Genomic DNA, 27,991 nt, shown 5'->3' on the forward strand with positions numbered 1-27,991 from the left:
ATGCAGTATCGGAGACATGCGAACATTTTTCGCATTTTCGCGTTCCCTTCCCACCATAACGACTAATTCTCGACTCCGGTATAGTCGCTTGAATCTAGGTTTTTTTTAAACTCAAGACACTATTTCATTACACATTAATAGACATTTGAACATGAAGTAAACTTATAATAAATTTCAGAAGAAAATGTTTATTTCTGAACTTATATTTTATTCCTTTCTTGAGTAATTACTAACTGAATACAAAAAATTAGGTAATTCACAATTTTTAAATAATACACACATTGAAAAAACAGAAGCGGACGTTTGCCTAATAAGGTCGGAACCTGCCACCGCTGTCGCTACCACCGTCTCGACCGTCCCTTCCACCACGACCACCACCAACTCCACCTTGGTCTCCTTTCCGACCGCCACGACCACCGAAGCCATCGCCCTCTGAATCCTCCGCCATGTCTTTCCCTGTTCAGTCTCGGTCTCCGCGGCCACCGCCTTCACATCTATCGCTGCCTCCCTCTCGACCCTTCCGATCTCTTCCTCCACCACCTCTTCGGCCGTTTTTATAACCACCACCACCCCTGTCTCCACCTCCTTCCACCGCCACTGCCCCTATCACGGCCACCTCCATATCCACCGTCACCACTTCCATAACCACCAGAGTTACCACCATAGCCTCCCCCATTTCCATAGTCTCCGTCACCTCCTCCACCATATCCACTACCTCCAGATTGGTATCCACCTCAGTAACCGTCACCTTGGTTTCCTCTATTTTGTCCCCAGGAGCCTCCACTCGAACAACCTCCTTGGGGGCTCGGCTAGTTTGGTACCCTCCAGCATCTTGGGTAAGAAGTTGCCGGTGGAGGCTGAGAATAATTAGCCCCACCAGAGTCGCCTCCGGAACCGTGCCCTTCCGTCATTGTTCCAAAAGTATTTCAGAAGCACCAGAGACGACTGACTAACAATACCTACTCATGGCACAACGGTTGTTCAGTATGTGTAATGCTTTCAGAATACGGTAAGCAGAAAAATTCGTTGATTCAGTAACAGAGTTGGTGTGATTTGATGAATTATTTATCCATATAATGAATTGGTGAAGGGCTTACTCTGATCTTCAAGGAATATTATATCTTCATTAGCTTGTATATACCTGTGGGACGGAAATGAGTAGTTCCAATAAATTCGGCACTTCTCGTTCACAATGGATTTAATATTGTCCAGCATCGGCAACATTGGTTTTTTGTAGGGGCTTCTGGTAGTGAAGCACTCCTAGGGCCGTGTGATGTTGATAGAAGAGACCACTTATGCTGGACATGCCGCAGCAAGTGCATTAAAGTCTCAGCCGCCGTGTGACGAACCCTGCAACTGGTGTCAAAGACCTCCATAGCCATCATTATTTATTTATTTATTCATTTCATGCACTATTCTGAAGGATGAACCCATTTACAGAATAGGGAAAAACAGCGGTAGGAAGATCTTCAAAGAGGAAGATTAATCTTCCTCTTTGAAGATGATCACTTGGTGATCGAAACACGTGTCGAGGTGTTAAAAATAACGATTCGGTGTTGGGAAAAAACTCCAGTAATATTCATTACTACACCAAAGGTTCCAAACAGTGCATCATAAGTCAGGTATTTTGATAAACCAAGGTCGAGTTAGTAGGTATAGCTTCTCTCGAGTCCACACATTTATGACAGCAAGTTTGTTCTTCCCCGACAGTCCTGGTGAACAGATCTGTCTGAGTTTGTACTGATAACAGTGTTAATATATTTTTTAAATCCATTTTTCGCTTAATATAGCTTCAAAAACAATTGAAGATCTTAACAATGAAGGCAAAAGCATTTCACTTGGAAATAATAGAAGTCACCGATTTTTTCTTTCGGATTCGTAATCTACACGTCACCTTAGCCAAAATTTTCCCTGAATTTCATATCGATAGTATGCGTGTCGTCTTCCTCAACCCTTAAGGATCGATGAGAATCGTCTTCTGAAGAACAAAAACCCATTTGGAATCAAAATAAGTTTTATTAGATTCTATTACAGTCCTATTCTAAGAAATATATCACTGAAATCATCAAATAAATAAAAAATATTCCAATTGCATACTATACCGGGTGTTGTTTCTCCATGTTACTAATTCGAAAAGAATTTTATTCCAATAGAAAAGTGAAACACCTGGTATATCACAGCAATACGCAATTGTCTCAAGTTAAATATTAAATAAGTACCACAAAAAACTATCCGGATTATTGTTATTTCAACTTTCCGGTTACAATAAATATTTGTTTTAAATGTTTATCACATACGCCTCCATGAGGAAGTAGAAGTATCTTCAGGATAAAAAACACGTACTTATATTGTTTTCCAAAATTGTTTCAGTCACGTACAAAATACATAAATTGCCTATTATTGAGGTTATATAGCAAGATGTAGTCAGTCTAAGCTAGCCCATGCTGGATTTATACTATTAATAAAAAACCCACTGGGAATATTTTGATACAAAGCTGAATTATGCTTTGGACATCGCAGTTGTTCGAGCTGAAGCTTCATGAGATTTTCTTTTTCGAAGAACCTTTCACAAGGCCACGTTGAGATGAATTGTAATTTTGATACTTATAATTGAGTCATTGAACTCAATTCTACCTATTACACCGTCTTAGTCTCATACAGTTGGCGACTCGCTTTTACTTTTCTCCTTATTCGTTTCTGAGACTTCCATTTCCGTTACAGTACTGCAACTGCTCGTCGAAATATCAGAAGCTATGGAAATATTGTCGAATTCTTCGATCAGTTTCTTTCCTGCCAATTTCAGGACCAGCGCTACGATGCTTATCACTCCTGCAATGACCAGCATTGTGATTACGAAGATCGGTACTATGTTGCTTCTATGGGAGATGGGAGCTATGGTTTCTCCTACTTCTTCTTTTACTGAAAGAAAATAAAATTAAATAAAAAAAGAAGAGGAAGATTCACTTCATGGAACTGTTACGAAATATTAATTTTTAAATTTTATACTGTTTGCGATTTTTTTCAAATCTGTAGCCGTTTGAAAAGGCCAACCCAATCTTTATATATACCCTCTAATCTAAGTGCAAGGTGCATTTTCATTTATATTGTTTAGTACCTAGTGCTTCCGGTTTCTGCAAAACCCTACCAGTCCTAGATCTTCTTCCCAAGTGGTTGTCTCCATCTTCGTAAGCAGCCGCGATATGAGCCTGACCTTGGCCTGCTTGATGATGCACCCCGTTAGGTAGGTTGATACCCGCTCGCACCGTCAGCGTTTCAGGCTGGTAGGTGCAGAGGACTAGGAATCTGCAACAAATCATTTTCTTGATTAACTTACGATTAATGAAACTGTGGACACGGAGGAAAGCACATGAATGCCAATGAAAAAGCAGTAGTAAGGAGAAATGAAGAGAGTAGACGATTTTTTAAATGTTATTGATACAACAAAAAATGAGTTTTTTTAGGAAAATCAGTTTTTGCTTTGATTTAGAATAATTGTAATTTTCGTAGGAATCTCTGATTTTTCTGGAAATAAAATACAGTCCAATCCATTACAAGATAAAATTTTGAAATTCTCTCTTCATTTCTAGTGCAATACCATATTTTCTATTATTCTGCATGTTGGAAGGTGATATTTCTGCTTTCTCTCAGCCTGCTCTACTTGACAATTTATGTATTCGGCATTGAAAAGTCGATAAGGCAAGTGTCTTACGGCGAAACATCGCATGTCTACCAGTGAGTCCTGTGTTCCATGCAAGTGAAAGTTTACCTCTTTTATTTATTATATTGTGTAGGAATCCTGTGACTGATATCCGATTCGATTCCATACGAATGTTTGGAATACAAACGGAACAGAGAAACGTGCGCAATTCAATGTTTATATGAAAGTAGCTGTTTCGAAAAGGCTTTTTCTTCCAGTTTGTGTCTGAAAGTTGATTCTCTGCATGATCTACACATCTTTACTTAGAGTTAATTTTTGAAACTGATTGCTTCCTTCTTTTCTGTGGAAGACTCCCATATTTTTTGTATGGAGAAGTAGAAAGCCAAAACTTTTCTTTCCCAGAAACATTTCAAATTTGATGAAGATGAAACTACAATCTGAAAAATGTACAATTTGTGTGAGTCATCAAAAATTGACATCTTTTCAAAAAATTATTCATTATAAAGTCCGATCATTTGAACTCAACAGTAGTTGCTGTTCAAGCAGTAAAATCTGTCAAAGTTCACTGTGTTTGTAGCCCGCTTAACGCGTTGATTCTTCTTCTTTTCGATTATTAATGAATTTTGGGTTCATTAACTAGACCTTTAACCAGTTCCACAAAAAAATTTTTGGACAATCATCGCTTCCAAACCTAAATTTAAATATTGCCTTCTCCTTTCTTTTCATTAATCTCATATCGTGTTATTATTTCCAAAATCAGATGAAATTCTACATAATTAATGAAGTTATGTCAAAATTATGAAAATCACAACAAAGGTATCTATCAAAATCATTTATCGACATGCCATGACAAAGCTCAATCAAAGTTACCCACCTTCTGGTACTGTGCGTCAAAATTGGCAGGTTCTCCTGCACTAAAACGAACGTTGCAACGGTAGTTTCGTTGACTTGGCTGCCGCATTCAGTGTGATTAATGCGCAGTGTGTACGTGTCTCTGGGGCTATCTGGTTCGCCATCGATGGCACATCTTTCGCCGTCAGTGGCTTCCACAGCGATTCTTCCACCGAAGAACGGGCCCGTCGATACTTCTATCTCGCTTGCGTGCGGAAGACATTGCGTCGCTTTGGCTGAAACTATGGGAAAAACAATAATTTAGAGCCAGTTTTGTAGGTTTGGTTCAAGTTAGAGTTCAGCCTAAATGTTAAACTAGAGATTAACGTGGATTAGTTGAAATCTCCAGCAGCATTTCAGTGTTTTGTAGGTTTCGATTGTAACAGTTCTAGTCATTGTTGACTTCTCTTCGGTTTCGTTTCAAGCGTTTATTTATAATGTTCAAATACCCTACAACGAAAGTTCTTTTCCAAATTTGCTTCTACAAAAACATCCTTGGTTTTATATATATATATATATATAATATATATATATATATATATATATATATGTATATTATAGGTTTCACTACTTGAAGCAAGGAGTGTTTGATCTTTTCTAGTGACAGTCAGGGTATCGACAGCATATATTGTAACATTCGGAAATTGCTCGGAGAATTAAAGTTTTCTGAACTTCTATCACATTATCACTAGTTCTTACTCATTTGCCAGACGTTCCTTGAACATATCCACAAAATTATCAATCATATTGTAGAATATTCTAACGAGAGAAACAGTTCAAACACAAAATCCCTGAAATGAACTCAAAGCTATTTTTCGGGTTTGTTGATAGTGGTTTCTTGGTTAATATATTCTTGATACTTAAGGTAAGAAGTTACAAAGAGAAATGCATTATTTCATCCCAGAATATTCCCAAAAGAATGATGTTTTTAAATAAATATCGAGTTGGTTTTTATTGTTATTTCATTGAATACACTGTTTTTCTTCAGGTTTGCAGCCTTGCAAAAATGATTCTCTTGCGAAAAAATTGCTCTTCTTCTTAAGTTGTGTGGGTTGACATATGAGTCATTGCCTCAGTTTTATGATTCTACTAGTTGTATTCAGTTATGAATTGCTACAAAATTTTAAAGTGGAGCTGCTTTATGAATTTCATGAGAATATATTGTATTCCATATATATAATAGAGAACGAATATTCTGGTAGTTCAGGATTGAGGAGTACTAGACCTTTTCGAATACGACCAGATGTATAGCGGCAAGAAAATCCTTTGATATCACCAGCATTAGTTACAGGCTCACATCTCAGATCAGTGTATATATCTAATACTACAAGAAACTGTGGGTTTTTGACTCTTTCGTTATCATGTCGAGAAACACGAATAGTAGCTGAGACTATGTGAATTTGGTAATAAGCGCTTCAAATAAAAAACATTGTTTCTATAGTTATAATGATGGAGGTTTTAGCCATAGTAGGCATATAATACTTTTAGAAAAAAAGGAATATCAAATGGATCCTAATGATGATTTCCTAGAGTTTGAAGTTTGAATTATTGTACCTAGATGCCGCCCACTTCGTGGTTTTCCTGAATAGGGACACTCCCTGGTGACGATTTTGTGAATTTGAAGCAAGTCTTGATAATTATTAGGTCACATTGACTGAATTCAGCACCAAAGGGCAGCAAAAATGCTCAACATCAAAGTATTTTTTAGTAAATTTTACGTGTCTGCAGTTTTTTATTTAATAGAGGCGAACCAAAATATTTGTGGAGTTCCACGGAATAAAATCATCACGACATTCACCTCAAATGCTGTAATAAGCTTTCAAAACTCACATCCTTTGGTAGGTATCACAATAATGTTTTGGTTCTTATCATCCCCTTCGGCCCTTTCCTCTCTCTCGCCCTTCTCGTCCTTGACGTCCCTGACCTCAAAGGTGTACGTAGTGGCCATCCTCAGGCCCTTGATTTCCGCCTTGAACGCCGCTAAATTATCTTCTGCGTCGATGTTGTTACGGTCCGAGGAGTCGGTAGTATTGTGAATGCGGCATCGCTGCGCGCCCCAAGTCTGTAGCTCGCAGTAACGGACGCTAAATCCATTTTTCGGCACCGCAGAAGAGTTCACTTCCCAGTGCAGTCGGACTTGCCTGTAGTCAGGTTCTCCCATCAGGTTTCGAACGACTGAAATGAAACAATACATGACGTTTGAGGACACGGTAGAAGTAGCAATGAGGTTAGAAATGAGAAGAGAGTTATTGTGACTCGTTTATAAAGAAAGCACGCTTATAAAACATATATTTTTCAACCGACTGCAATTTGTCTCTTCTACTAGGTAAACATAGGAAAAGTCTAATGAAACACCAACTTCTAAAAAAGAATTTTCTTTTTCAGAGTCAACTTCAGTATTTTTCAAAAACCGAAAAAATAACGTGCAGTGAAATTTGGCGGTAAATTTTGAATTTTCAACAAAGATCTTAATGTATTAATTGGAAAAACCTGTTATGGTAGAATTTGCTGCATTTTGAGTTGCCATTCATGATTTTCTATCAAACAGATGATCAATTCGAAAGTTATATAACGTTGACATCTTAGTCAAAAAAAGGTATCACACGATAATCTTTTTAAAAACCCAAGCAATTAAAAACTAGGTCACCTTTACACCTCATTCCTCTTTCCGTGACACTTTTTACTTCAACAATCAACATTTTTTCTATAAAAATGTTATATATCTCTGTATTTCACGTTTTTAAACTTAATGGCATAGTTGGTACGACTGATGCTGTCAATATTCCTAAAGTAATTCAAATGTTTTTTTGCCTCTATTTTTTAGATCGTAAATTGGTGGTGTAATAAGATAAGATGGATATTTTCTATTACTTTCACTAATTCATTTTGTGTTTTTCTAATCACTCACGTCAAACTAAAAATCCAAATCTACGAATTTGAAATAGTTGGCGGCGGCAAATACCAACCGCTTTTTTCTGAAATGTCACTAGTAACTAACCTAGAAATAGAAGAATGTCACTAGAAGAAGCATTCGTTGATAAGGAGGAATAAGATATAAAGATAACCTAGTTAATGAATGCTTGTGTTTTAAAATAGTTTATCTTGTGAAAAAGAAGGCTGAAAAGTTGCCCTTTTCTGAACTTTGAGGGCCGTAACTTTGTAAATGAGGGAGAGCGCTGCTTTTTTTCTTTCGGATTCGTAATCTACGCATCAAAATATGTAAGTTCACTCAAACATTTTTTCAAAATAGCCTTTTGTGATATCGGATGTCAAAATTTGTTACTCTCTCAGTAAGAAAAATGATCTTGATTAAATGTACAAAAATGTTATATCTATTGGCTTGGCTTCTGCGGAAAAATAGCAATACAACACATCAAAGTTTAATAAACAATATCAAAAACAAAACACACAACCAAAAAATCCATTTCACCGGCGACACAACACGTGGATTCCAATATAAATTAATGCCATTTGACAAAACAAATTGCATTTCACTAGTTCGGACTTCCATTTTCAATCACCGTCAAACAAACAAAACAAATTGTTTCAATTTTGCCAACTGTCATCTTTTCAGCAACAGCACAATTAATGTATAGTACAGCGCTCAGGTGGATGTCTAAGGAAGTAAAGAAAAGGGCGGGAAACTGTCAAAATAGTTATCTAAACATAGTTCTTGTTGTATGTGGACCAGTTCATATTTATTATTAAACGGGCATTCCTTCAAAAGCGTTGCCGCGCATGGAGTTGCAACACATTATCCAGAGTTATTTGGAAACACAAAACGATTTTCAAAACACATTGCACTAGTTTAGGTTTTGGAATGTTAGATGTTGATTTTTATTTCATGAGAAAGGTCGATGAAGTTTAGGCCACTGTTGACACTGAAGAACTATCACGGATTGTCCCAGCTCAACAGCATGAACTTGGAATGTTCTGACCACTGTCTTCACCAAATGAGGTAAATAACTGGGTTTATTTAATTTCACGTCCATGAGGGCAACGCGTCTTAAATAAATTGTGACTATTGTATAATTATTTTCAGGGATGACCACAGGACACATATATTTCAATTATCATAATTGGCAAACTTTCTCCCGCGTTGAAACTGGAGAATTTGCTCGCTAACCTACAATATCGATTGTTCAATTGCCGTATCAATCTTGAAGAGGAATCATCGAAAAAGAAACTGAAATTAATTTTTCCCCACAAAAACGATATTGTTTTCTTGTATTGCTCTCACCGCAGAAATTCGTGCCGTTGTTTTTCTACGAATTTCATCAAAAAATAAATCGAATCTGGCATGAACAAAAGAAAGCATACGATACAATAATTTGATTTAACGGTTCAGATATTGGTGATTGCTTGTTAGTGCAGGAAAAATGACTGAAAAGATGGAGTGACATAAATTGTTATAAAAAATTTTTTGAATTTGATTTCAGTGGAAGGATTCATTTTAATATTCGACTTTCTTTGAAGGCAACGCAGACTGAAAAATAATTCGAAACTAATTCAAGAATGTGTCCAACATCAATAATAAGTCCTATTGCTAGATGTAATTAATGAATTTTTATATATTTGAAATCAGAATAAATCTATTTACAAAGAAATATTTTGTTGTAAAAAACCGTGGTATCCATTCAACATTAACAATTTTCAGCTATATAAAAATTAATTTCACAATATTGCCTATCCAAATTTATTTTTGAAATGTGTCCTTAGGTAGTAAATGTTGTTGTATTTTACCTGGAATATCTAAGTTAAATCCGGTCTCGAAGAACGAAATATTGAAATTCAATGTCAGTCAAAAAAGTTTTTTTTTATTCTCTTTGTTTTAGTCACAACAACTGAACATCAAACTAAATATAATTATATACAGGGTAAATGAGAGAGTAAACAAATAATAATGAATATAAATACTGAACATTCTCTCCCGCAGTAATTGATTCGAATGAAAGAAATTACTTCAAATCTGATTATTCTCGGGAGACTTCTCTTTGAATACATCAAGTATGCAAAGTGTAGATACAGCTCGCTTGAATGTTGTTCCAGAAGCTGTAACAACATCAACCACTCTGATTTTGCCATCCTTCCCAGGGTGAACATTTGTAATTCTTCCTTTCAACCAAATGTTTCGTGGACTATTGGAGTCATAAAATAGAACAATATCCCCTATTTTGACATTTCTTCTCTGCTGGTGCCATTTATCTCGTTTTGCTAGAGATGGTAGATATTCTTTAGCCCACCTTTGCCAAAATAAATCTGTGAGCTTTTGTGCTGCCTTCCATTTGTTCAATAAACACAAATCCCTTTCATCAGTTTCAGCACAAGGTAACGCTGAATAACAAGTTCCAATCAAAAAATGATTTGGAGTTAGAGCCTCCATATCATCTGGATCATTGGGTACATGGGTAAGTGGTCTCGAGTTCAAAATATTCTCAACTTCTGCAAATACTGTCCTTAAAACATATTCCTGGGGGTATCTTGTTGTAAGAACTTCCGACACATTTTTCTTGATAGATTTTATCAAACTCTCCCATGATCCACCCATGAAAGGAGCTAATGGCGGGTTGAAAAACCATTTCACATTTTTCAGCGTACAAAATTCTTTTATTTTATTTTGGTCAAACGATTCCAAACTCTTTTGAAGTTCTCTGTCACTTCCTTTAAAATTCCCTCCATTGTCACTATACATCTCTTGCGGAAAACCTCGTCTACTACCAAATTGTCGAAAAACATGAATGAAACCATCCGTGCTCAGGTCGTGTGCAATCTCTAAGTGAATTGCTCGTGTAACCATACAAGTGAATATCACCCCATATCGCTTCTCCCGACTTCTCTTGACTGAAACTAAAAGAGGTCCAAAATAATCAACTCCAGTTTTTATAAAAGGTCTCACTGTCCGTTCTATTCTACATGTTGGAAGCTGTCCCATAATCGGAGGTTTCGGCAAGGATTTCCTGTTCTTACACTTTTGGCAGTTTGTCCAGCAACTGCGGATAGCTTGTCGCATACGTAGTATCCAAAACTTTTGTCTCATGCTATTGAATACAGTGTCTTGTCCATGGTGATTGAACTTCTCGTGATAATAAAATATAAGCAGTTTCGTAATTTTGTGTTTCGGGTCTAAAATTATCGGTCTTTTCACATATTCATCTAAAAGTTTGGAGTTATCTAATCTTCCACCCAATCTGATCAAGCCTTCTTCATCAAGGAAACAATCCAATGTATACAGGCGACTCGTATTTTTCACAATGCCATGAATTCTCAAAGATTTCATTTCTTCACTAAATGTTTCCTCTTGACATCTGCTAAGTAGATTTTTTTCAGCTTGATTTAATTCTGATACTTCTAATTCACCTGAAGTTTTTGCTCTTGTTTTACAATTTTGTATGAATCTATATATCCAAGCGGTTGATCTCAATAATTTTTGCCATTTAGAGAATTTATTTGGATCAGTCGTAACTACATTTCCTTTATCGTTCATATTTACATGAACCAGTACATTATTTTCTTCTAAGTCTACTTCTTGTCCATTATTATTTGTTCTGAATTTTTCTTCAACAGGCCAAAATTCTGCGGTCATGTACAAAAATTCTGGTCCCTTTAACCACCTACAGTCAGGAGAAAAATCCATCTTCGAGTACTGCTTTGTTGCTTCATCTGCCACGTTTTCTTTTGTTCCAACATATCTCCAATCACAAGTATTCGTGAGCTCTTGAATTTCTCCCAAACGTTGCGCTACGAACATTTTGAAGCGTCGAGCTTCCGATCGAATCCAATATAATACTGTTTTCGAGTCAGTCCAATATATTGTATCATCAATTTTTAAGTTCAAAACGCTTTTTAAGCTTGAACCCAGCCGTGATCCAATTAATGCTGCCTGTAGTTCAAGTCTTGGTATAGATAGTGGTTTTATTGGTGATACTCTGGTTCGTGCGTTCAAAAAACAAACTTTAATGCCATCTTTTCCATACCATCTCAAATATGCGACACTTGCATACGCATTCTCAGAGGCATCACAGAAGATATGAAGCTGAATTTCAGAATCGGACCTATTCATTTCACAATATTGTCTTGGCAATTTAAAATCATCAACTTTCCTCAAATCTTGTATGAATTTCTCCCATTTGATAATCAAACTGTCTGGTATTTCGTCGTCCCATCCTATCTGACTTCTCCATGTTTTCTGTAATATGATTTTACCTTGTATCAAAAAGTTTGCGAGAAATCTGAGGGGATCGAAGACTGACATGACGATCTTGAGTACTTCTCGTTTTGTCGGTCTTCTGTTACCTTCCAATAAATTTTTGTCAATTTTATGGAATTTTGTTTTGAATTGAAAGATATCTTTTTTGGGGTTCCACCATATACCCAAAATTCTTTCCTCTGAAGAATTCAAATTTTCGTCAAATTTGGCCAATAGTGAGTCATCTATGTCTTGAAATAAAATCGGGTTATTGGAAATCCAATTACATATAGTGAATCCACCTTTACTATGTACATATATTACGTCCCTTATCAATTGTTTTGCCTCCTGGACATTATCTGCTCCTCCAAGATAATCATCCATATAATGATCATTGATGATGGCTTTGACCGCTTCAGGATATTCTTCTTGGAATTCTTTGGCATTTCTGTTCTTGGCCTCCTGGGCTAAACACGGGCCACACGATGAACCAAAAAATACCACATTTATTTCATATACATCTGGATCATCATCTTTTCGCATTCCTCTGTATAAAATTCTCTGTGCTGATCTGTCTTCTTTCCGGACATTCACTCTCAAAAACATTTCTTTGATGTCTGCTGAAAACGCATATCTTTTGATTGTAAAATTCAAAAGAATTGTTTGAAGTGAATTGTACAAATCCGGTCCTGTCAGCAGAAAGTCGTTTAAGGAATTACCATTACTTTTCGAAGAGGCATCAAATACGATTCGTAATTTATTGGGTTTGTTTGGATTCATGACACCGAAGTGTGGCAAATACCAGATTTTTCCGTCGTTGAGATTATCTTCTGCATTAGAAATTTTCGATATATAATTTTTCTTAATCATATCTTCAAACTTTTCGCAATACATTCGACCAAATTCTTCATCTTTGTGCATTCTCCTTTCCGTACAAACGAGTCTTCTCATGGCATTTTTTTTACTTTCCGGTAAATGATGATTACTCTTTTTCCAAAGCAGTCCTGTTTCAAACGTGTCACCTATTCTCCGCATTGTAGAATCCATGATCTCTTGAGCTCTAATGTCTTCTCTGGATAAAGATTGTCTTGAAGTAGGAAATGATTCCATTTTCCATTGTTCTTTAATCAGGTCATGGAGAATGTCTAATTCATCTTTTTCTTTCAAATCCACAAAACAAACAAATGTATTCATATTATCATTACTATGATGTAAATTTCCGTGAACTACCCAACCTAACAATGTTTTCGTGAGTGCGGGTCCATGCCAAGGCCCCGAAATTATTTTCTTGCTTACCAACAATGGCCAATTGTCTTGACCAATCAAAATTTTAGGACGTACATCGATCATAGATTGTATTTTGTTGTCAATATAAGGATATTTCAAAGAAATCTGATCAATATCGACAGTTTGTTTTGGCAATGAAAGATTTTTGATCGTTCGAACATGCCTCAAATAAAAATTCGAATTAGAATTACACGTTTTTGACGATATTTTGAAAGTAACAATTCTTGAGTCATCCTGCTCTTCTGTCTGATTATTTGTCCATTGGATACATAAAGACTTTTGAGGACCATCAAGATCCAAATCATCAGCGAGATCTTTATCAATTAAAGTTATGGTACTAGCATCGTCCAAAAGAGCATATGTATCAATTTCTTTTTTGCCATTCGAAATAGAGACTGGTAAAATTTTCAGTAACACTCGTCTATTTGATGAAATATGACAATTGGTTTCAATATCAGTGACTTGCGAAGTAGAATTTGTTTCTCTATTCTCTTCATTTTTATGTAAAAGCTCATGATGTACTCTCTTGCATCCATCTACTGTACATATCTTTTTTCTTCTACAATTTTTCAAACCATGAAAAGGTGTCAGGCAAGAAAAACAAATTCTATTCTTTGTCGCAAAGGACCATCTTTCATCAACGGAAAACGACTTGAAAACATGACATGAAAATAAACCATGAAATTGATCTTTACAGCAAATGCATTTTTTGCTAACAAATTTTGTGGCTAAAGTGATATCTTTATTTCTGTAATTTTCTTTATTAGCCTTGAATTCTGAAATTTGTGGAATTTGAAGTTGACAAGCTGCATTAGCTTTAGATCCTAACCATGAACAAAATTCAATGAGTTTATTTTTCACTGTCTTCTCAGTAATATATTCTACCCAATTCAATTTGTAAGAAGTCGGTAATTTATTCAGAAGTTCTTGTAATAGCAAAGGATTACATAAGTGTTCATTCTCCTCCAATGACTGGACAGTATATACAAAATTTTTAACTTCGTCTGAAAATGCTATCAAAATATCTAATTTTTCTTCCTTAATTATTGGAAATTTTCTCAAACGATCGAGTAATAAAGTAATAATATGTTCAGATCGACCAAATCTATTTTTTAATAATTCTATTACTTTATCAACATTTTGCGGAAGTATTAATAATGCTTGTGTTATTTTTTTGGCAGGACCTTTAAGACATTTCTGTAACCTGCTTTGATTCTCCTCTTTTGAATAACCACACAAAGCAGTAGAATTTTCAAACTGGTGAATGAAATTGGGCCACTCTGTAGGATCCCCATTAAAATTCGGCAAGTCTTTCGGAACACTCTGTCTAGTCAAAATTTTCTTTATGTCATTATTGTCAATTGATTGACTAGACATTTCTCGTGAATTGAAATTTTTCCTAACGTCATTTTGACAGTTGTTTGCATTTTTAGGAGTAGGATATATTTCTGCGTTTGACAATGTAGAAAATGGTTCACATACCTGAGAACAGCAAGGCGTGCAATTTTTTGTGTCATTATTACCATTCCAAGTGAACTCGTTTACCCATTTTTGAACATTCGAACCATTGTTAATCACTGACCCTGATCCACATGATGGAGACTCATCTTCCACTGATACATCCGAAGATTCATATTCTATTTGTGACAACTTGAAGGCTAATTGTAAGTCGAGAATCTCTTGTTCTTTCTTCAATAATTTCTGCTCCAATTCTTTCTTCTTGATTTCTGTCTGAATCATCAATTCTTTTTTGACTTTTTCTGAACGGGCGCTACTAGTTTTGGACTTAATCGATTTCTTTTCTTGAATGGAACCCTGCCGTGACATTTTCTTCTTGCTGTCTGCATGTGAGTACTTACAAGTGGAGTTTTTGTCATCAATGTCATTACTCTGCTCCAACTGTAAGCCACGGGAAGAAATGTTGTCTTGTTCCCTTTCACTACTGATAGAAATCGCTTCCTTTTCCCGTTTTTCCGCTAATCTCTCGCTTCTTCGATTTTTTGACAATAGGTTGATTCGGTAAAGGCGTAGAAGGACCAATTAATGTTATATTTTACCTGGAATATCTAAGTTAAATCCGGCTCGAAGGACCAATTAATGTTGTATTTTACCTGGAATATCTAAGTTAAATCCGGTCTCGAAGAACGAAATATTGAAATTCAATGTCAGTCAAAAAAGTTTTTTTTTATTCTCTTTGTTTTAGTCACAACAACTGAACATCAAACTAAATATAATTATATACAGGGTAAATGAGAGAGTAAACAAATAATAATGAATATAAATACTGAACAAATGTAAACCCAACAACATTATTTTATTTAAACAAGCTATTTTGACAAGCTATCAGTGTGTTGATCTCAATAATATCAAATCCGCCATCAAACCAATACAACATGGAGTACCTCAGGGTTCAGTACTTGGACCTTTTTTATTTATTGTGTACATAAAAGACTTATGTCAATGTATTACACCAACAAACTGTATTTTATTTGCCGATGACACCACTCTTGTGGAATCGGATAAGTCACACATCGATTTGATTCGTACTGTTGACGAGAACAAAAACTTAGTCAAAAGCTGGGTCACAAAGATTAAACTCAAATTAAATGAAAGTAAACCACAGAACTTAATTGTCTCCTCAAATCTACTCTATCAGAAAGGAGAAAATGTATCTTTTCTTGGTATAATCATCGACGATCGGTTAAACTGGTCCAGCCACGTAGATTATGTACTTCGAAAGCTCTCTAAAGTTTTATTTGTTTTGAGACAACTCAAACCAGTAACCAATCTAAATGTATTGAAAATATCTTACTTCTCTTTATTTCATTCTATACTCTTATACGGTATTCTTCTTTGGGGCAACTCAAGTAATGCCATAATGGTATTTCGATATCAGAAAAAAGCCATTCGCAAATATAAGTTACAAAGATCACTGTCATCAACACTTTGTTCAGCTTGGTATCATGCCAGTGCCATCATTATACATATACATCGTTTTGTTAGAGATACATAAAAACATAAACGATATACATCAGTATAACACAAGATCTGCAGAGATGTTGAATCCCCAACGGCACAGACTAGCTGTTAGCAATAAAAATTCTCTGAACCTAAATTTGTATGATACTCTCGATAAATCAGTGAAATCATTAGAATTCAACAAATTCAAAGCCGTCATCAAAAAGTTTCTCCTCGAGAAATGTTTCTACAATATAATGGAATATTTGAACCAAGCAAGTTCATTAAAAAAATCCATAATATATATTTTTTCAGCATCAAATGATAATTTGGTCAGGCAATAATTATTTTCAAATAATAATTTTATTGTGTTATTTATATGTATTCCATTTATGTGTTTAACATTTTATTTTCTTTGCAATGTTTCTCTATATGTACTGTGACCTGCCATAAATGTATTTATACGTAACATGGTTGAATAAAACTCTATCTCTGTCTCTAACTCTATATAGTATGCTCTTTGGTATAGGTCCGTCATCGTAATTCATAATATTATTGTGTTTACTTATTTCTACACTCTCATAGGCATCTAGTTGCCTGTTGTTGTTAACTTGTCTAACTAATCTTAATGAACTGAAGTCTATGGAATGGTTTTGTTGCAAAATATGATGGCCGACTGCTGATGTTTCAGGTCTTCCATATTTTAAGTGTGCTATGTGCTCCTTATATCTCACTTCAATAGATATTTTTGTCTGTCCATAATATTTTGCATCGCAGTCCTTACATTCAATTTCGTAAATTCCAGACTTTTCCGAATTCTCCACTTTGTCTTTTGGACTTCCTTTTTCCATAGTTATATAGCATAAATAGGATTAGCTCGCATTAGTTTCTAGTTTTAATCTTCCTCTTTGAAGATGATCACTTGGTGATCGAAACACGTGTCGAGGTGTTAAAAATAACGATTTGGTGTTGGGAAAAAACTCCAGTAATATTCATTAATACACCAAAAGTTCCTGTTACGAAAATGTTGAGAAATCTATTTTGAGTTTTGTCCCAAACCATCCTGTATAATACTTTTTTATATTGAAAATACTATGTCTGTCAGAAGACTTGTCAATTTTTGCCAATGTACTAACGTCAATAAAAAGTAAAAAAGTTTTTGCCAATAAATCGTATTGTTGTTGGGGTTTGCAGTAATTGCTGTACGAATAATAGATACTCATTAGACAATTTCCGTTGAACTGAGAGAACCGGAGTTAAACGGGTAGTTTTTTTCTTCTGGACTCTACAGTTCCAAACAGTGCATCATAGAGACAATCTGTTGAGTCTTTCTATCGAGGAGAGTCGTTTTTGGCAATTTGCTACCAATTTAGACAATGCTCCGTAGGAGCCAAGAGCAAGAGAATATTTTTATTGACTCGTGTATTAGGTTGGATTTTTCCAATCTCTTAGCACACAATTCATAGCGTAAATTTTCGCTTGAAATACAGTCGCATAGGTTCCTAGACAGGTTGATATCTTCGTCCTGGGTCTGCGACTGAAAACACGTGCACCAGAACCGGAAGGTGTTTTTGATCCATCTGTGAACCAGCCACTATCTAGTTTTAATATTTTCTTCTCCCGGAGCTTATCGAATGTACCTACGGCGCAAAATTTGAACATACAACTTATTGTTTGAACAGTTTAGCTCTTCTAGATCAGGAAAACAATATCTTTCAGATTTTTCCATTAAAAACCTCTGATTCCACTGTACTATAGTCATAGTCCGAAGAGCGATTGTAGTACGTTTGCAAACTGGATCCTCAACTCAATGGATTTTATTTGTTTTTGTATGGCAAAGTGGAGTGGCGAATGGTAGAATTAAATTGTTTAATCGCTTGTTTCGATAATAACGGCCTGCATACGCTATTAGTATGCCAACGAACCTGAAATCTAACTCAAAAGGTTAAAAAAAAGCGACCGTTGTTGTTAGGTACCGTATGGAACACACGTTCTTTATATGCTAACGCGTTGCACAACACATTTGCATGGTATAAAAAAATATACTGTACAGACTTCGTTGAGTTAATGAAACACTTTTGATTCCAAAGCTACTTGTATTTGTTTAAAAAGCTCAAAAGAAAAGTTACATAGATTGACGTTGCGTCCACTGTCCTTCGTACAATTACTCGTCTTCTTTCAAAAATGCATAGAACAAAAAGTATCAGCATAGCACAACTCGTATGAACAGAAAGATTAAGGGTACGTTCCAGTATGAGAATTGCCATATAGCCAAAGTTACAATCAACTCCCCCTTAATTCCTATATACTAACAACTTCAACATTTCATTATTCAGTTCAAAACATCATCAATACTTATTTACTAAGTACATTTAATTATCAATAGCACAAATGCCTAACATTTCACTGAAATATTTAAATTTTCGTGCCGTCAGTGACTTGGTAAAAATATCGGCCACCTGTTCAGAAGTAGGAATATAATACAACTTAATTTGATTATAGGAAACACACTGCCTAACAAAATGATGTTTAACATCTACATGTTTGCTACGATCACTTTACAATGTGTTCCAAATTTTTATGCATGACTGATTGTCTTACATTGTAGGGCAAAGATTAAGGGTGCCTTTCAGTATGAGAACTGCCATATAGTCAAAGTTACAATCAACATACTATGGTGAATGCCAATGATTCTACTTGTATTTCAACACTTTGAAAAATGTACTGACACTTCGATTCAGTTTGTATGAAAACAAGAAAACCATATGGGCTTGTCAAACTTTATTATCATTATTATTATACTATATTATGAAAAGTCCAACTCCTCTACACTTTGTACCGAAAGGCTCATTGTAATTCAATGTTCTTATTTTTTCACAAAAATTAATCTCTCCTAAAAATACACTATCTCAATTTGAATATGTATAAATACATATCTACCATATAATTGACAATACATTTTTGAAAAATTAGCACTTCACTAAAACACAGGAAGAAGTTTGGTTATAAATTAGTGAACCTTGAATTTCTCAGAAAGTTGTTTTTATTATAATAGTTTAGATGATTTTTTTGACTTATAAAACATAATCAATATATCCAAAACTAATTATCTAAAAGAACAATTCGTTCAAGCCAGTCTCAAATTACCTAAACTGTAGGTAGATGGACTGACGCCTATCAGAAAACTACTCCCCTGTCTAGCTTTTCTTTTTCACTGTAAATACTGGATGAATCGTTTTATGAACTTCAACAAAATTTCCATTTCATCGACACAAATGAATTTTGTACATAAAATGTTGTAAATAGAACTCTACGTATTTATACTTCTTAATACTATCCAAGATAGTAAACTTGGAATGCGTTTTTCTTGATGTTAGCCCAGACATCGTAAATACTCTGACATCACTAACAGAAACGGTGAGTAATACTACTTATATTTGTTCTTCGACAGATGAATACAAAGATGCAAGTATAATTTATGAAAACAATTCACGGTGACCCTGTTTTTATCGTGTTGTACATCTCTGAAGAAAGTGTGACTCAGTGTAATGAAAGTTTTCTTTCTTGGGTGGGAGAGGAAGCGTCAGAATAGGACCTCATGTCAAGAACTTATTTTGTTAAATGAACTTCATATGTCGGTGACTAAACACAAGTATCTTGAGCATTATTCTACATTAGCTTCGAGACCGTATACTCGTATACTGTGATTTTTCAATAAATATAAATAATCATCAATAAAATTGAATGAAATACGTCATCATTTGAAACGAGTATGTTCCAGTTTTTCGCATCAGGTCAACAAATAAAGTCAGCGTTCCATGAAAATTTCACCGAACGCTATTGTTGGATTTATTCATTGACCTTCAATTAAAAGTGAAACCAATTATTTCTGCTCGTGATTATTTGAAAGCACACGATATGATCAATAATGATATTTTAGTGGGATGAGCGACTAAATTAAAATAGTTCTATTTTTCAACTCTTTGTGATTACCATTTTGTTGTATTACCATTTTATGGTAGTAAAACGTCATATCATCATTATTAAGTGTATGTTTGAGGTAGAATTTTTGTTTTAAATAAGAAATACAAAAACTGTAATGTCTTTCCGTTAGAATTCTCGATCACTGCTACGTAAACATTCTTTTTTTCTGTATCAAATAAGTTTGCTTTTGAAGAACATGAAACTTGATCATTCTGCATACAAATTCAAGAACCCGATGACATTTTTAGAACCTCCTCTGTCTGATTCCAACTGCACACTGTATTTACAATTTATACAAACTCCTCTATACCGATTTGCCTGAAACACTCATTAGAATGTTTAGTCAGTTTGATGATTTCAAACACGCTTTGATGACAAGAGAAACGCTGGTTTGGTTATACTAATGCCGTTTATTTATTGATTTTGCTTTTCTCAACACAACGCTCCCAAACAAAAAAACTGGCGATACCGAAACTGTTTATTTAGATAGCCAGTGCTTCATTTTATCACAGGCATATCAATGCATGATAAAGTACGAAGCTGGAGCATTTATTGCTATCAACAAAATAAGGGTAGAATGTCGTTGTTTATTTACGTTTTGTAATGGATAGCTTTACGAAATAAATATTTGATATTTGTTTAGGGTTTTAGTACATTTCTTGTCTGCCGTTGATATAATGATGCAAATCTTCTTTCCTTTTATTCATTTCTATTTGCGACAACCTACATTATTCGAAACAAGTCGTTGGCATTCTAAAGGTGAGCACAGTTTGATTCAATTTAAAATATTTGCTCTCTCTATTCACCAAAATCACGCAAAAGGATAACATTCAAATTCATGGCACAGGAAATACATATGCCTATCAAACCAGTACCAATTCAGTATAGGGACAGATATTTTTATCTTGAACAGGTAAAAATAATCGCGATATGTATACGTCAATTGATATTTCACGTCATTGTTCCTAAACTGGTACCGGAAGTACCAAGACTCGGTCATGTTCAATTACTGATGACCTTAATGGAAAATGTATGTTCTTCGCAGTTGTAAATGTAAAAAAACTGTATTTTTTATATCTGTTACCCGTTGATGGATAGCCTACGATTGAAGGTGAAAGAATTGAAAATAATATATGTGTCTGTGGGCCGTAACTCTTTATTCGATGGATAGTACTGACAGATTATCAGTATTTTGAAAGACAGGGATGTATATATAAAAAGTACTTATTATGAGAGGCATAATTATTACCTACCTACCTTCGATATTTAAAGAAAAAAAAAATTCTATGAACGTATGTTTGAAACCCCTTAGTTTTGGAGGTATGGAGGTAGAATGTAAAAACGACCGAGGAAGCTACTGTATAGTGAGTGAGTGAGTGACACGTGTTTCAACTCAGGCATGTTCATATAGAATGTAAAAACGCCCGGTGAAGCTATTGTATAGTATGCAAACATGTGTTTCATCCAAACTTGTTCATTCACCTGAGGAAGCTACTGTATAGTGAGCAACAGGTGTTTCGAACACGCGTTCATACAGAGTGTAAACACTTACGAGAAAGGTATTGTATGGTGTGCAAACACGTGTTTCATTCAAATATGTTCATCCACATGAGGTAGCTACTATGATGTATGACATGTGTTTCACTCGGGCGTGTAAACACCCCCTAGGAAGCTATTCTATAGTGAAAAACACGTGTTTCACTTGGGTGTGTTCATATAGTATCAACACGATCGAGGCATCTATTGTATAGTGAACAACATGTGTTTCACTCAAAAGTGTTCATACAGTGTAAAACATGCACGAAGAAGCTATTGTAGAGTGAACAACATGTATTTCACTAGAAAGTGTTCAAACAGTGTGAACATGCCTGAGGAAGCTGTTGTATAGTGTGCAAACACGTGTTTAATTCAAACAAGTTAATTCACCTGAGGAAGCTACTGTATAGTAAGCGACACATGTTTCATTCGGGCGTGTTCATACAGATTGTAAACACCTTCGAAGGAGCTATTGTTTAGTGTGCAACACGTGTTTCACTCGGGCGTGTTCATTTTGAGTGTGAACGCGAATGAGGAAGTTATTGTATAGTGTGCATTCGTGTTTTATTCAAACATGTTCATTCACATGATCAAGCTACTGTATAATGAGCAACACGTCTTTCACTCAGGCGTGCTCATATACAGTGTAAACACGCCCGAGGAAGCTATTATATAGTATGTGAACATGTGTTTCATTCAAACTTGTTCATTTACCTGAGGAAGCTACTGTATAATGAGCAACACGTGTTTCACTTAGGCGTGTTCATATAGAATGCAAAAACGCCCAAGGAAGCTATTATATAGTATGCAAACATGTGTTTCATCCAAACTTGTTCATTCACCTGAGGAAGCTACTGTTTAGTGAGCGACACGTGTTTCACTTAGGCGTGTTCATATAGAATGCAAAAACGACCGAGGAAGCTACTGTATAGTGAGTGACACATGTTTCACTCAGGCATGTTCATATAGAATGTAAAAACGCCCGAGGAAGCTATTATATAGCATGCCAACATGTGTTTCATTCAAACTTGTTCATTCACCTGAGGAAGCTACTGCATAGTGAGCGACACGTGTTTCACTCAGGCGTGTTCATATAGAATGTAAAAACGACCGAGGAAGCTAATGTATAGTGAGTGAGTCAGTGACATGTGTTTCACTCAGGCGTGTTCATATGGAATGTAAAAACGCCCGAGGAAGCTATTATATAGCATGCCAACATGTGTTTCATTCAAACTTGTTCATTCACCTGAGGAAGCTACTGCATAGTGAGCGACACGTGTTTCACTCAGGCGTGTTCATATAGAATGTGAAAACGACCGAGGAAGCTACTGTATAGTGAGTGAGTCAGTGACACGTGTTTCACTCAGGTGTGATCATATGGAATGTAAAAACGCCCGAGGAAGCTATTATATAGCATGCAAACATGTGTTTCATTCAAACATGTTCATTCACCTGAGAAAGCTACTGCATAGTGAGCGACACGTGTTTCACTCAGGCGTGTTCATATAGAATGTAAAAACGACCGAGAAAGCTACTGTATAGTGAGCGACATGTGTTTCACTCGTGCGTGTTAATACAGAGTGTAAACATCTCCGAAGAAGCTATTGTATAGAGTGCAACACGTTTTTATCTCGGGCGTGTTCACACAGAGGGATCTATTGTTTAGTGTGCAACACGTGTTTCTCTCGGGCGTGTTCATTCTGAGTGTGAACACGCATGAGGAAGCTATTGTATAGTGGAACACGTGTTGCCGTTTTGTCAATTGTCCAGAGAAAATCCCACAATCAACTGTTACTTGAATTCGTTATGGATTTTCATCCAGTATCGGCCAACTCTATCACATACAAAAACGTATATACCATGAGCATGAAAATATCGTGATGAACCTGAAGATAAATTATACCTATCAAACATCCGTTAATGATTTCTTTGGGTGAATGTCTATCACGAATTGGGATTTCCGTTAAGCTTTTGATAAACTTGTTTCATTAATGTCTTGGCCGTTATATCGAACGACAGTGTTCTTCACTGGTAGAAACTCACTTCGAAGAAGGTTAGTGTAATGCAAGATTGAGTGAGGTAATAGCAGAGCAATTTCAACTTGACCTTCTGCATTCGCGGTGCATAATGTGAAAGAAGTGTGAGGTGAATTGGTAATTATTGCTGTATTCCAAGAAACGTGATTATTTTCCTTATCCAGGATAAATACGTCGTTTACAACGTTTGATTGAATGATTTTTAGTGCAGGTGTTTGTTCGCAGTTAAATTTGTAGAACCTCAAGCTTGCGTCTTGATCGATTGTTCTTTATGAAATAATAAAATCGCTTCGATTTGGAAATTTTTATTGGATTCATAAAAACAAATATTTCTCATCCATAACTTGGCACCTGCATAAAATGTTTTTTCCAAAAATACACAAGGAAGGTCTTCAACGGATTGTTTCTTCGTCATTAAGAATGTTCTCTCAGATATCAAGTTTCAACATTTTCAAAAACGTTCACTTCCATACATTTCAAACACCACCGTTACTCCTTAAAAAAATGGCTTCTTTTTTTTCAAAATAGAATCAAGAAAGAGTCAAGTCTTTTTTCAATATTCAGAGTGTATCAACAAGAGCTTGGAACACTGTTTCAAATGAAAGTTTTAGACAGTTATGAAATCAAAGTGATAATGTTTTTTTTTTATTAAATGCAAGTTAAACACGTTAAAAAATTAAATTAAAACAAAATGGTGAATTCGCAAGACACGTTCCAACAATCTTCCATTCCCAGCTATGCAGAAGACAGTCGGTAAATCAAAGTGATAGCGATGCAAGTTAAAACAGGTTACAGAATAAAATTCTAACAAAAATTGAAATCTACAAGATATGTTTAAACAGTATTCCATTTCAAGCTATGCATGAATTAAGTTTATCTCAAATTACTTTTCGAACTTTCACACTTCTTGCTTTGCTTGTAATAAAGCAAAAAATATCTCTGGGTCTATTTTTATTTCTCAAGTGTCGTTGGTTTTTTACAGTAAACCCATCTATTGACATATTTCCAGATTATTGAAATCTAAAAGAATGACCACCGGAAATATTAAAGTCTCCCCAGAAAATAAATCAGCTGTGATTTAGTAGTTATCGATAATTTTCATTACATTCCTTCCATTTTTTTCCGATAGAAATCAAATAGTCAAGTCCTATATTTTCTGAAAGCTCATAATTCTCATAAGGCCTTGCTTGCAGGGCGTTCCATTTGAAAACAGTGAAAGAATGTAATCTCGAATTTGAATTACCCGTTTATTGAAAACTGGCTACTATATAGATGAAATTTTGAATAAACCGTATATTTTTGAGAACAACTCATTTGAATGGAACCACAGCTTGATAACACCTTGTATATTTATGGTTATTCTCAAGATACAGCCTTCCTTAGTCTCTATAGCTTTCATTCAAGACATTCTTTCCCATCTCAAAGTCAGTCGTCATCTAGTCCAGTCATCATCTACCCAAACATCGTTGATACACCCTGTATATGCCAAATTCAACATTATTCAATGGATGTATATCCGAGTTATGGCTTAAAATATGAACCATCAAAAACATTTTTGTATCCAAAGTAAGCAAGGAAACGTCAGCAAACGAGAACTCTGGGAAATAGCTGCTCATTAACCTCAGGTGAAATTGCATTTGCTAATGGACGACAATCAGAAAATTATTTGAGTTAATGTTAAACGTTCATTATATTACATTGCACGCAAGATTTCGTCATTTATTTCCCTAAATGTAAAGCGACTTTTAATGATATATTGCAGAACGAAAATTGTGAGGCATAACACTTCAACTTTCATAATTGTGACGGTTTCGACTCTGAAGATGGTGGAAATTATTTCAGCATTAAGTAATTGTGTTACTTATGCACTATTTTGATTGAAGAATGTGTATATTCAGTGAGAAGTTCGAAGAAAACATTTTCTTCACGCTACCCAGCTTTCGACAATTTTTATTGTCATCATCAAGGTTATAGTTTTGAAAAAATGGTCAAGTAAGTAATGAATAATAAGAACGGAAAAAATCAATTGAAATGGTGAAACTATGCAAGATCTGGTCAAAAAATAAGGTGTATTTCCATTTTTCTTTTCAAATATCCAAAGTAGGAATTGTTCTTCGATATAACTCTATAAAAAAATCAATTGAATAGTAATATCCGTGAATCATCACTAGAAAGTAAATTCGACATAAACATAATTTCAAATGGAAAATATTGATCGGAAAGTAGGTTACAATGCGAAAGTAACCACATGTTCTACCGTAATTGCACTTCATTGCAGTAATAACAATACCAGGCCTGATTTCTATCAATAACAGTGGACATTTTGTTTTATTCCAATACCAAATTCGCAATGATTAATTTCTCATTCATCAGCTTCAATGCTTTAACGAGATATCAAAATGAGGCTTACCAATTTTTCCCAACAGATCCTAATATTTGAAGAGAAAGCATTGACAAAATTTGTTAGTAACAACTGAAAATCTATAGTGAGATATCTGCATAAAATAGACTCCAAATCAATTTACTTGCCATCACGAAAGGAGTGATTAAAATAAGAAGCGTCTGTAGATAGCAAACTTATCGCGTGAATACATGAACATTAGACACAAGAGACATCGCCACACTATTGAATTGAATAACGTTATTTAGCTCCCTGAGCTTTTTCAATATAAGATGAGATGAATGGTAAACATGAAAAAATTAAAAATTCCCAAATATAGGTACCTTAATCAGCAATAAATGTTTCTTGGAGTTTCAGCTATAGAATGCTTAAATCATCAGAGCCCAAAAACAAAGCATTCACGATCCGACACTTGAGAGCGCCGTTTCGACCCGCCATAGGTCTCATCAGTGGCGATGAAATCACCCCTTCAGAATATCAATGATAAAACAGCACCCAACGTCGACCTGTTGTAAAGCCTAGCTTTGACATCAATCGTCGACTGTGTTTCTCTGCAGCTTTCATTGGACGACATTAAGTTTGAACCAGATACTAAAAACAACCACCGCTGCCAGCACATCATTGATTACGAATGCCTTGTTGAAATTTGAGTTTCTTTTCTGTTCTGCTTTTCCGTTAGTCGGCTGTCGTCCTCATACGAACGACAACTCTCAGAAGTTGAGAAACTTGTGCGAGCTAAGGACTAACGAGGTCTTACCTTTTAACGTGTGATTCCTAACACGGTAGATGCATCAAGTGTTTTTTGAATACGTTATTCCCAAAAAAGGCAAAAAATCCTGCAAACAACTATAGTCGCTGTACTATCAGTTATATAAAAAATTATGTAGAAAGCCGTAAACCGTCACATTAATGTGGGTTATGCGCGCTTTAATGGTATGGAATTCATAACCCGCGTCAGCAAGCATCAATCATAGGAGGTTGTGATCATTGTATTTTGACAGTTCAAAACATCAAAAAATCTCGTGTTTTGTTGCAATGAAGAATATTGCACAACCAGTAAAACCAACAAAATTCTTTGTTTAAATCGATTTGAAAATCATACTATATGCAAAATGTGCGTAAAATTGTCTGATGTAAAGATCAATTATCGTACCATGACTTATTTACTCGCATTAATAGAGGATTGTGGCTCCAACTTGAAGAAAGAAAATTTGTTCACGAATATTTGCATCTAAACTATGAAAAATCGAAAGTGCTGAATGGGAAAGAGGTAAATAAATCAGTGTCTAAATATTATATATATTTTATCAGACATAGACACTCAATTGAATATAGAAAACATCTTGGCTTTGTAATTAAAATGTATCAAAACTAAATTTTATGTGAACAAATAAAAACGAATGTGTCAAAAATGGTCTGTTATTGTAAACGTCAAAAAATTTCCAATATAATTCGCTGCTGGGTATCCCACGAGAAAAAATTTTCCACTAAAGTACCTCCATTGCCATGGTGATTTGCCAAAATAACGTATTTTGATTGGTTCAAAATTACAGGCGTGGAATTTTCAAAGAAAAACATTTTTCATTTTGTAACTTTGAGGGCCCGTAAGTTGATAACGAAGGATTTTAGGAACAAAAGTTATATGAAGTACTGGTGATATTTTGACCCCAGGGACACCCTGTATAAAGGCTGTGCAATTGTCAGAAGCGATAGTATCAGGCACACTTCAAAACCGATCTGTGCGTCGACATTAATTAATACAACTCACCAGTAACATCGGCGAGCGCCGCGGCCTGAAGAGCGGAAAAAACAACAATTAAGTACATCTCACAGCACGCCAATTACACCACAAAAGGGACCACAAATCTACTATCAAACGCTAAACGAACCGTCTCATTTCCTGCGGAACGTCCGAAAGTCAGTAGCAGGACTCGTTTGTCGCCGTTATTCCAGCTGATCACGTACGCCAAGACCGGTTTCGGGTCGTACCACGGAGCGAGTACTTCTGTTCGCGAGATGGTTCGCAAGTGGTACCGAGAGCAGGCAAGTCTGTC

General features: G+C 35.4%; 1 protein-coding gene across 3 annotated transcripts; it reads right to left on the reverse strand.

Annotated features, from left to right (window-relative positions):
• Positions 1–1,996: 1,996 nt before the first annotated feature.
• On the reverse strand, positions 1,997–27,979 carry LOC111507648 (uncharacterized). Of its 3 annotated transcripts, none has more exons than XM_074173359.1 (5): positions 27,706–27,979; positions 6,380–6,724; positions 4,533–4,791; positions 3,116–3,303; positions 1,997–2,919 (listed from the first exon to the last, which is right to left on the reverse strand). In XM_074173359.1, the coding sequence occupies exons 1-5, from the start codon at positions 27,761–27,763 to the stop codon at positions 2,654–2,656; spliced, it is 1,116 nt and encodes a 371-aa protein (XP_074029460.1). In that variant the 5' UTR covers positions 27,764–27,979; the 3' UTR covers positions 1,997–2,653. The 3 variants fall into 3 exon arrangements, with proteins under 3 accessions (XP_074029460.1, XP_074029461.1, XP_074029463.1); XM_074173360.1 differs by lacking the exon at positions 27,706–27,979 and adding an exon at positions 25,947–26,082; XM_074173362.1 differs by lacking the exon at positions 27,706–27,979 and adding an exon at positions 19,128–19,199.
• Between the last annotated feature and the right edge of the window lie 12 nt (positions 27,980–27,991).

Source organism: Leptinotarsa decemlineata, unplaced genomic scaffold (assembly GCF_025532065.1).
Source record: "Leptinotarsa decemlineata unplaced genomic scaffold, Ldec_3_MD MMD2_tig00000232_RagTag_RagTag, whole genome shotgun sequence".
NCBI lineage: Eukaryota > Metazoa > Arthropoda > Insecta > Coleoptera > Chrysomelidae > Leptinotarsa > Leptinotarsa decemlineata.

What these genes read in the sequence shown, in the direction of transcription:
- LOC111507648 (XM_074173359.1), bottom strand. Translation starts at nt 27,763, where the DNA reads ATGTACTTAATTGTTGTTTTTTCCGCTCTTCAGGCCGCGGCGCTCGCC. An exon ending in GGCGCTCGCCGATGTTACTG is followed by an intron (nt 6,725 to 27,705) that starts GTGAGTTGTATT and finishes GTTTCATTTCAG; the next exon opens with TCGTTCGAAACCTGATGGGA. An exon ending in TTGACGCACAGTACCAGAAG is followed by an intron (nt 3,304 to 4,532) that starts GTGGGTAACTTT and finishes GATTTGTTGCAG; the next exon opens with ATTCCTAGTCCTCTGCACCT.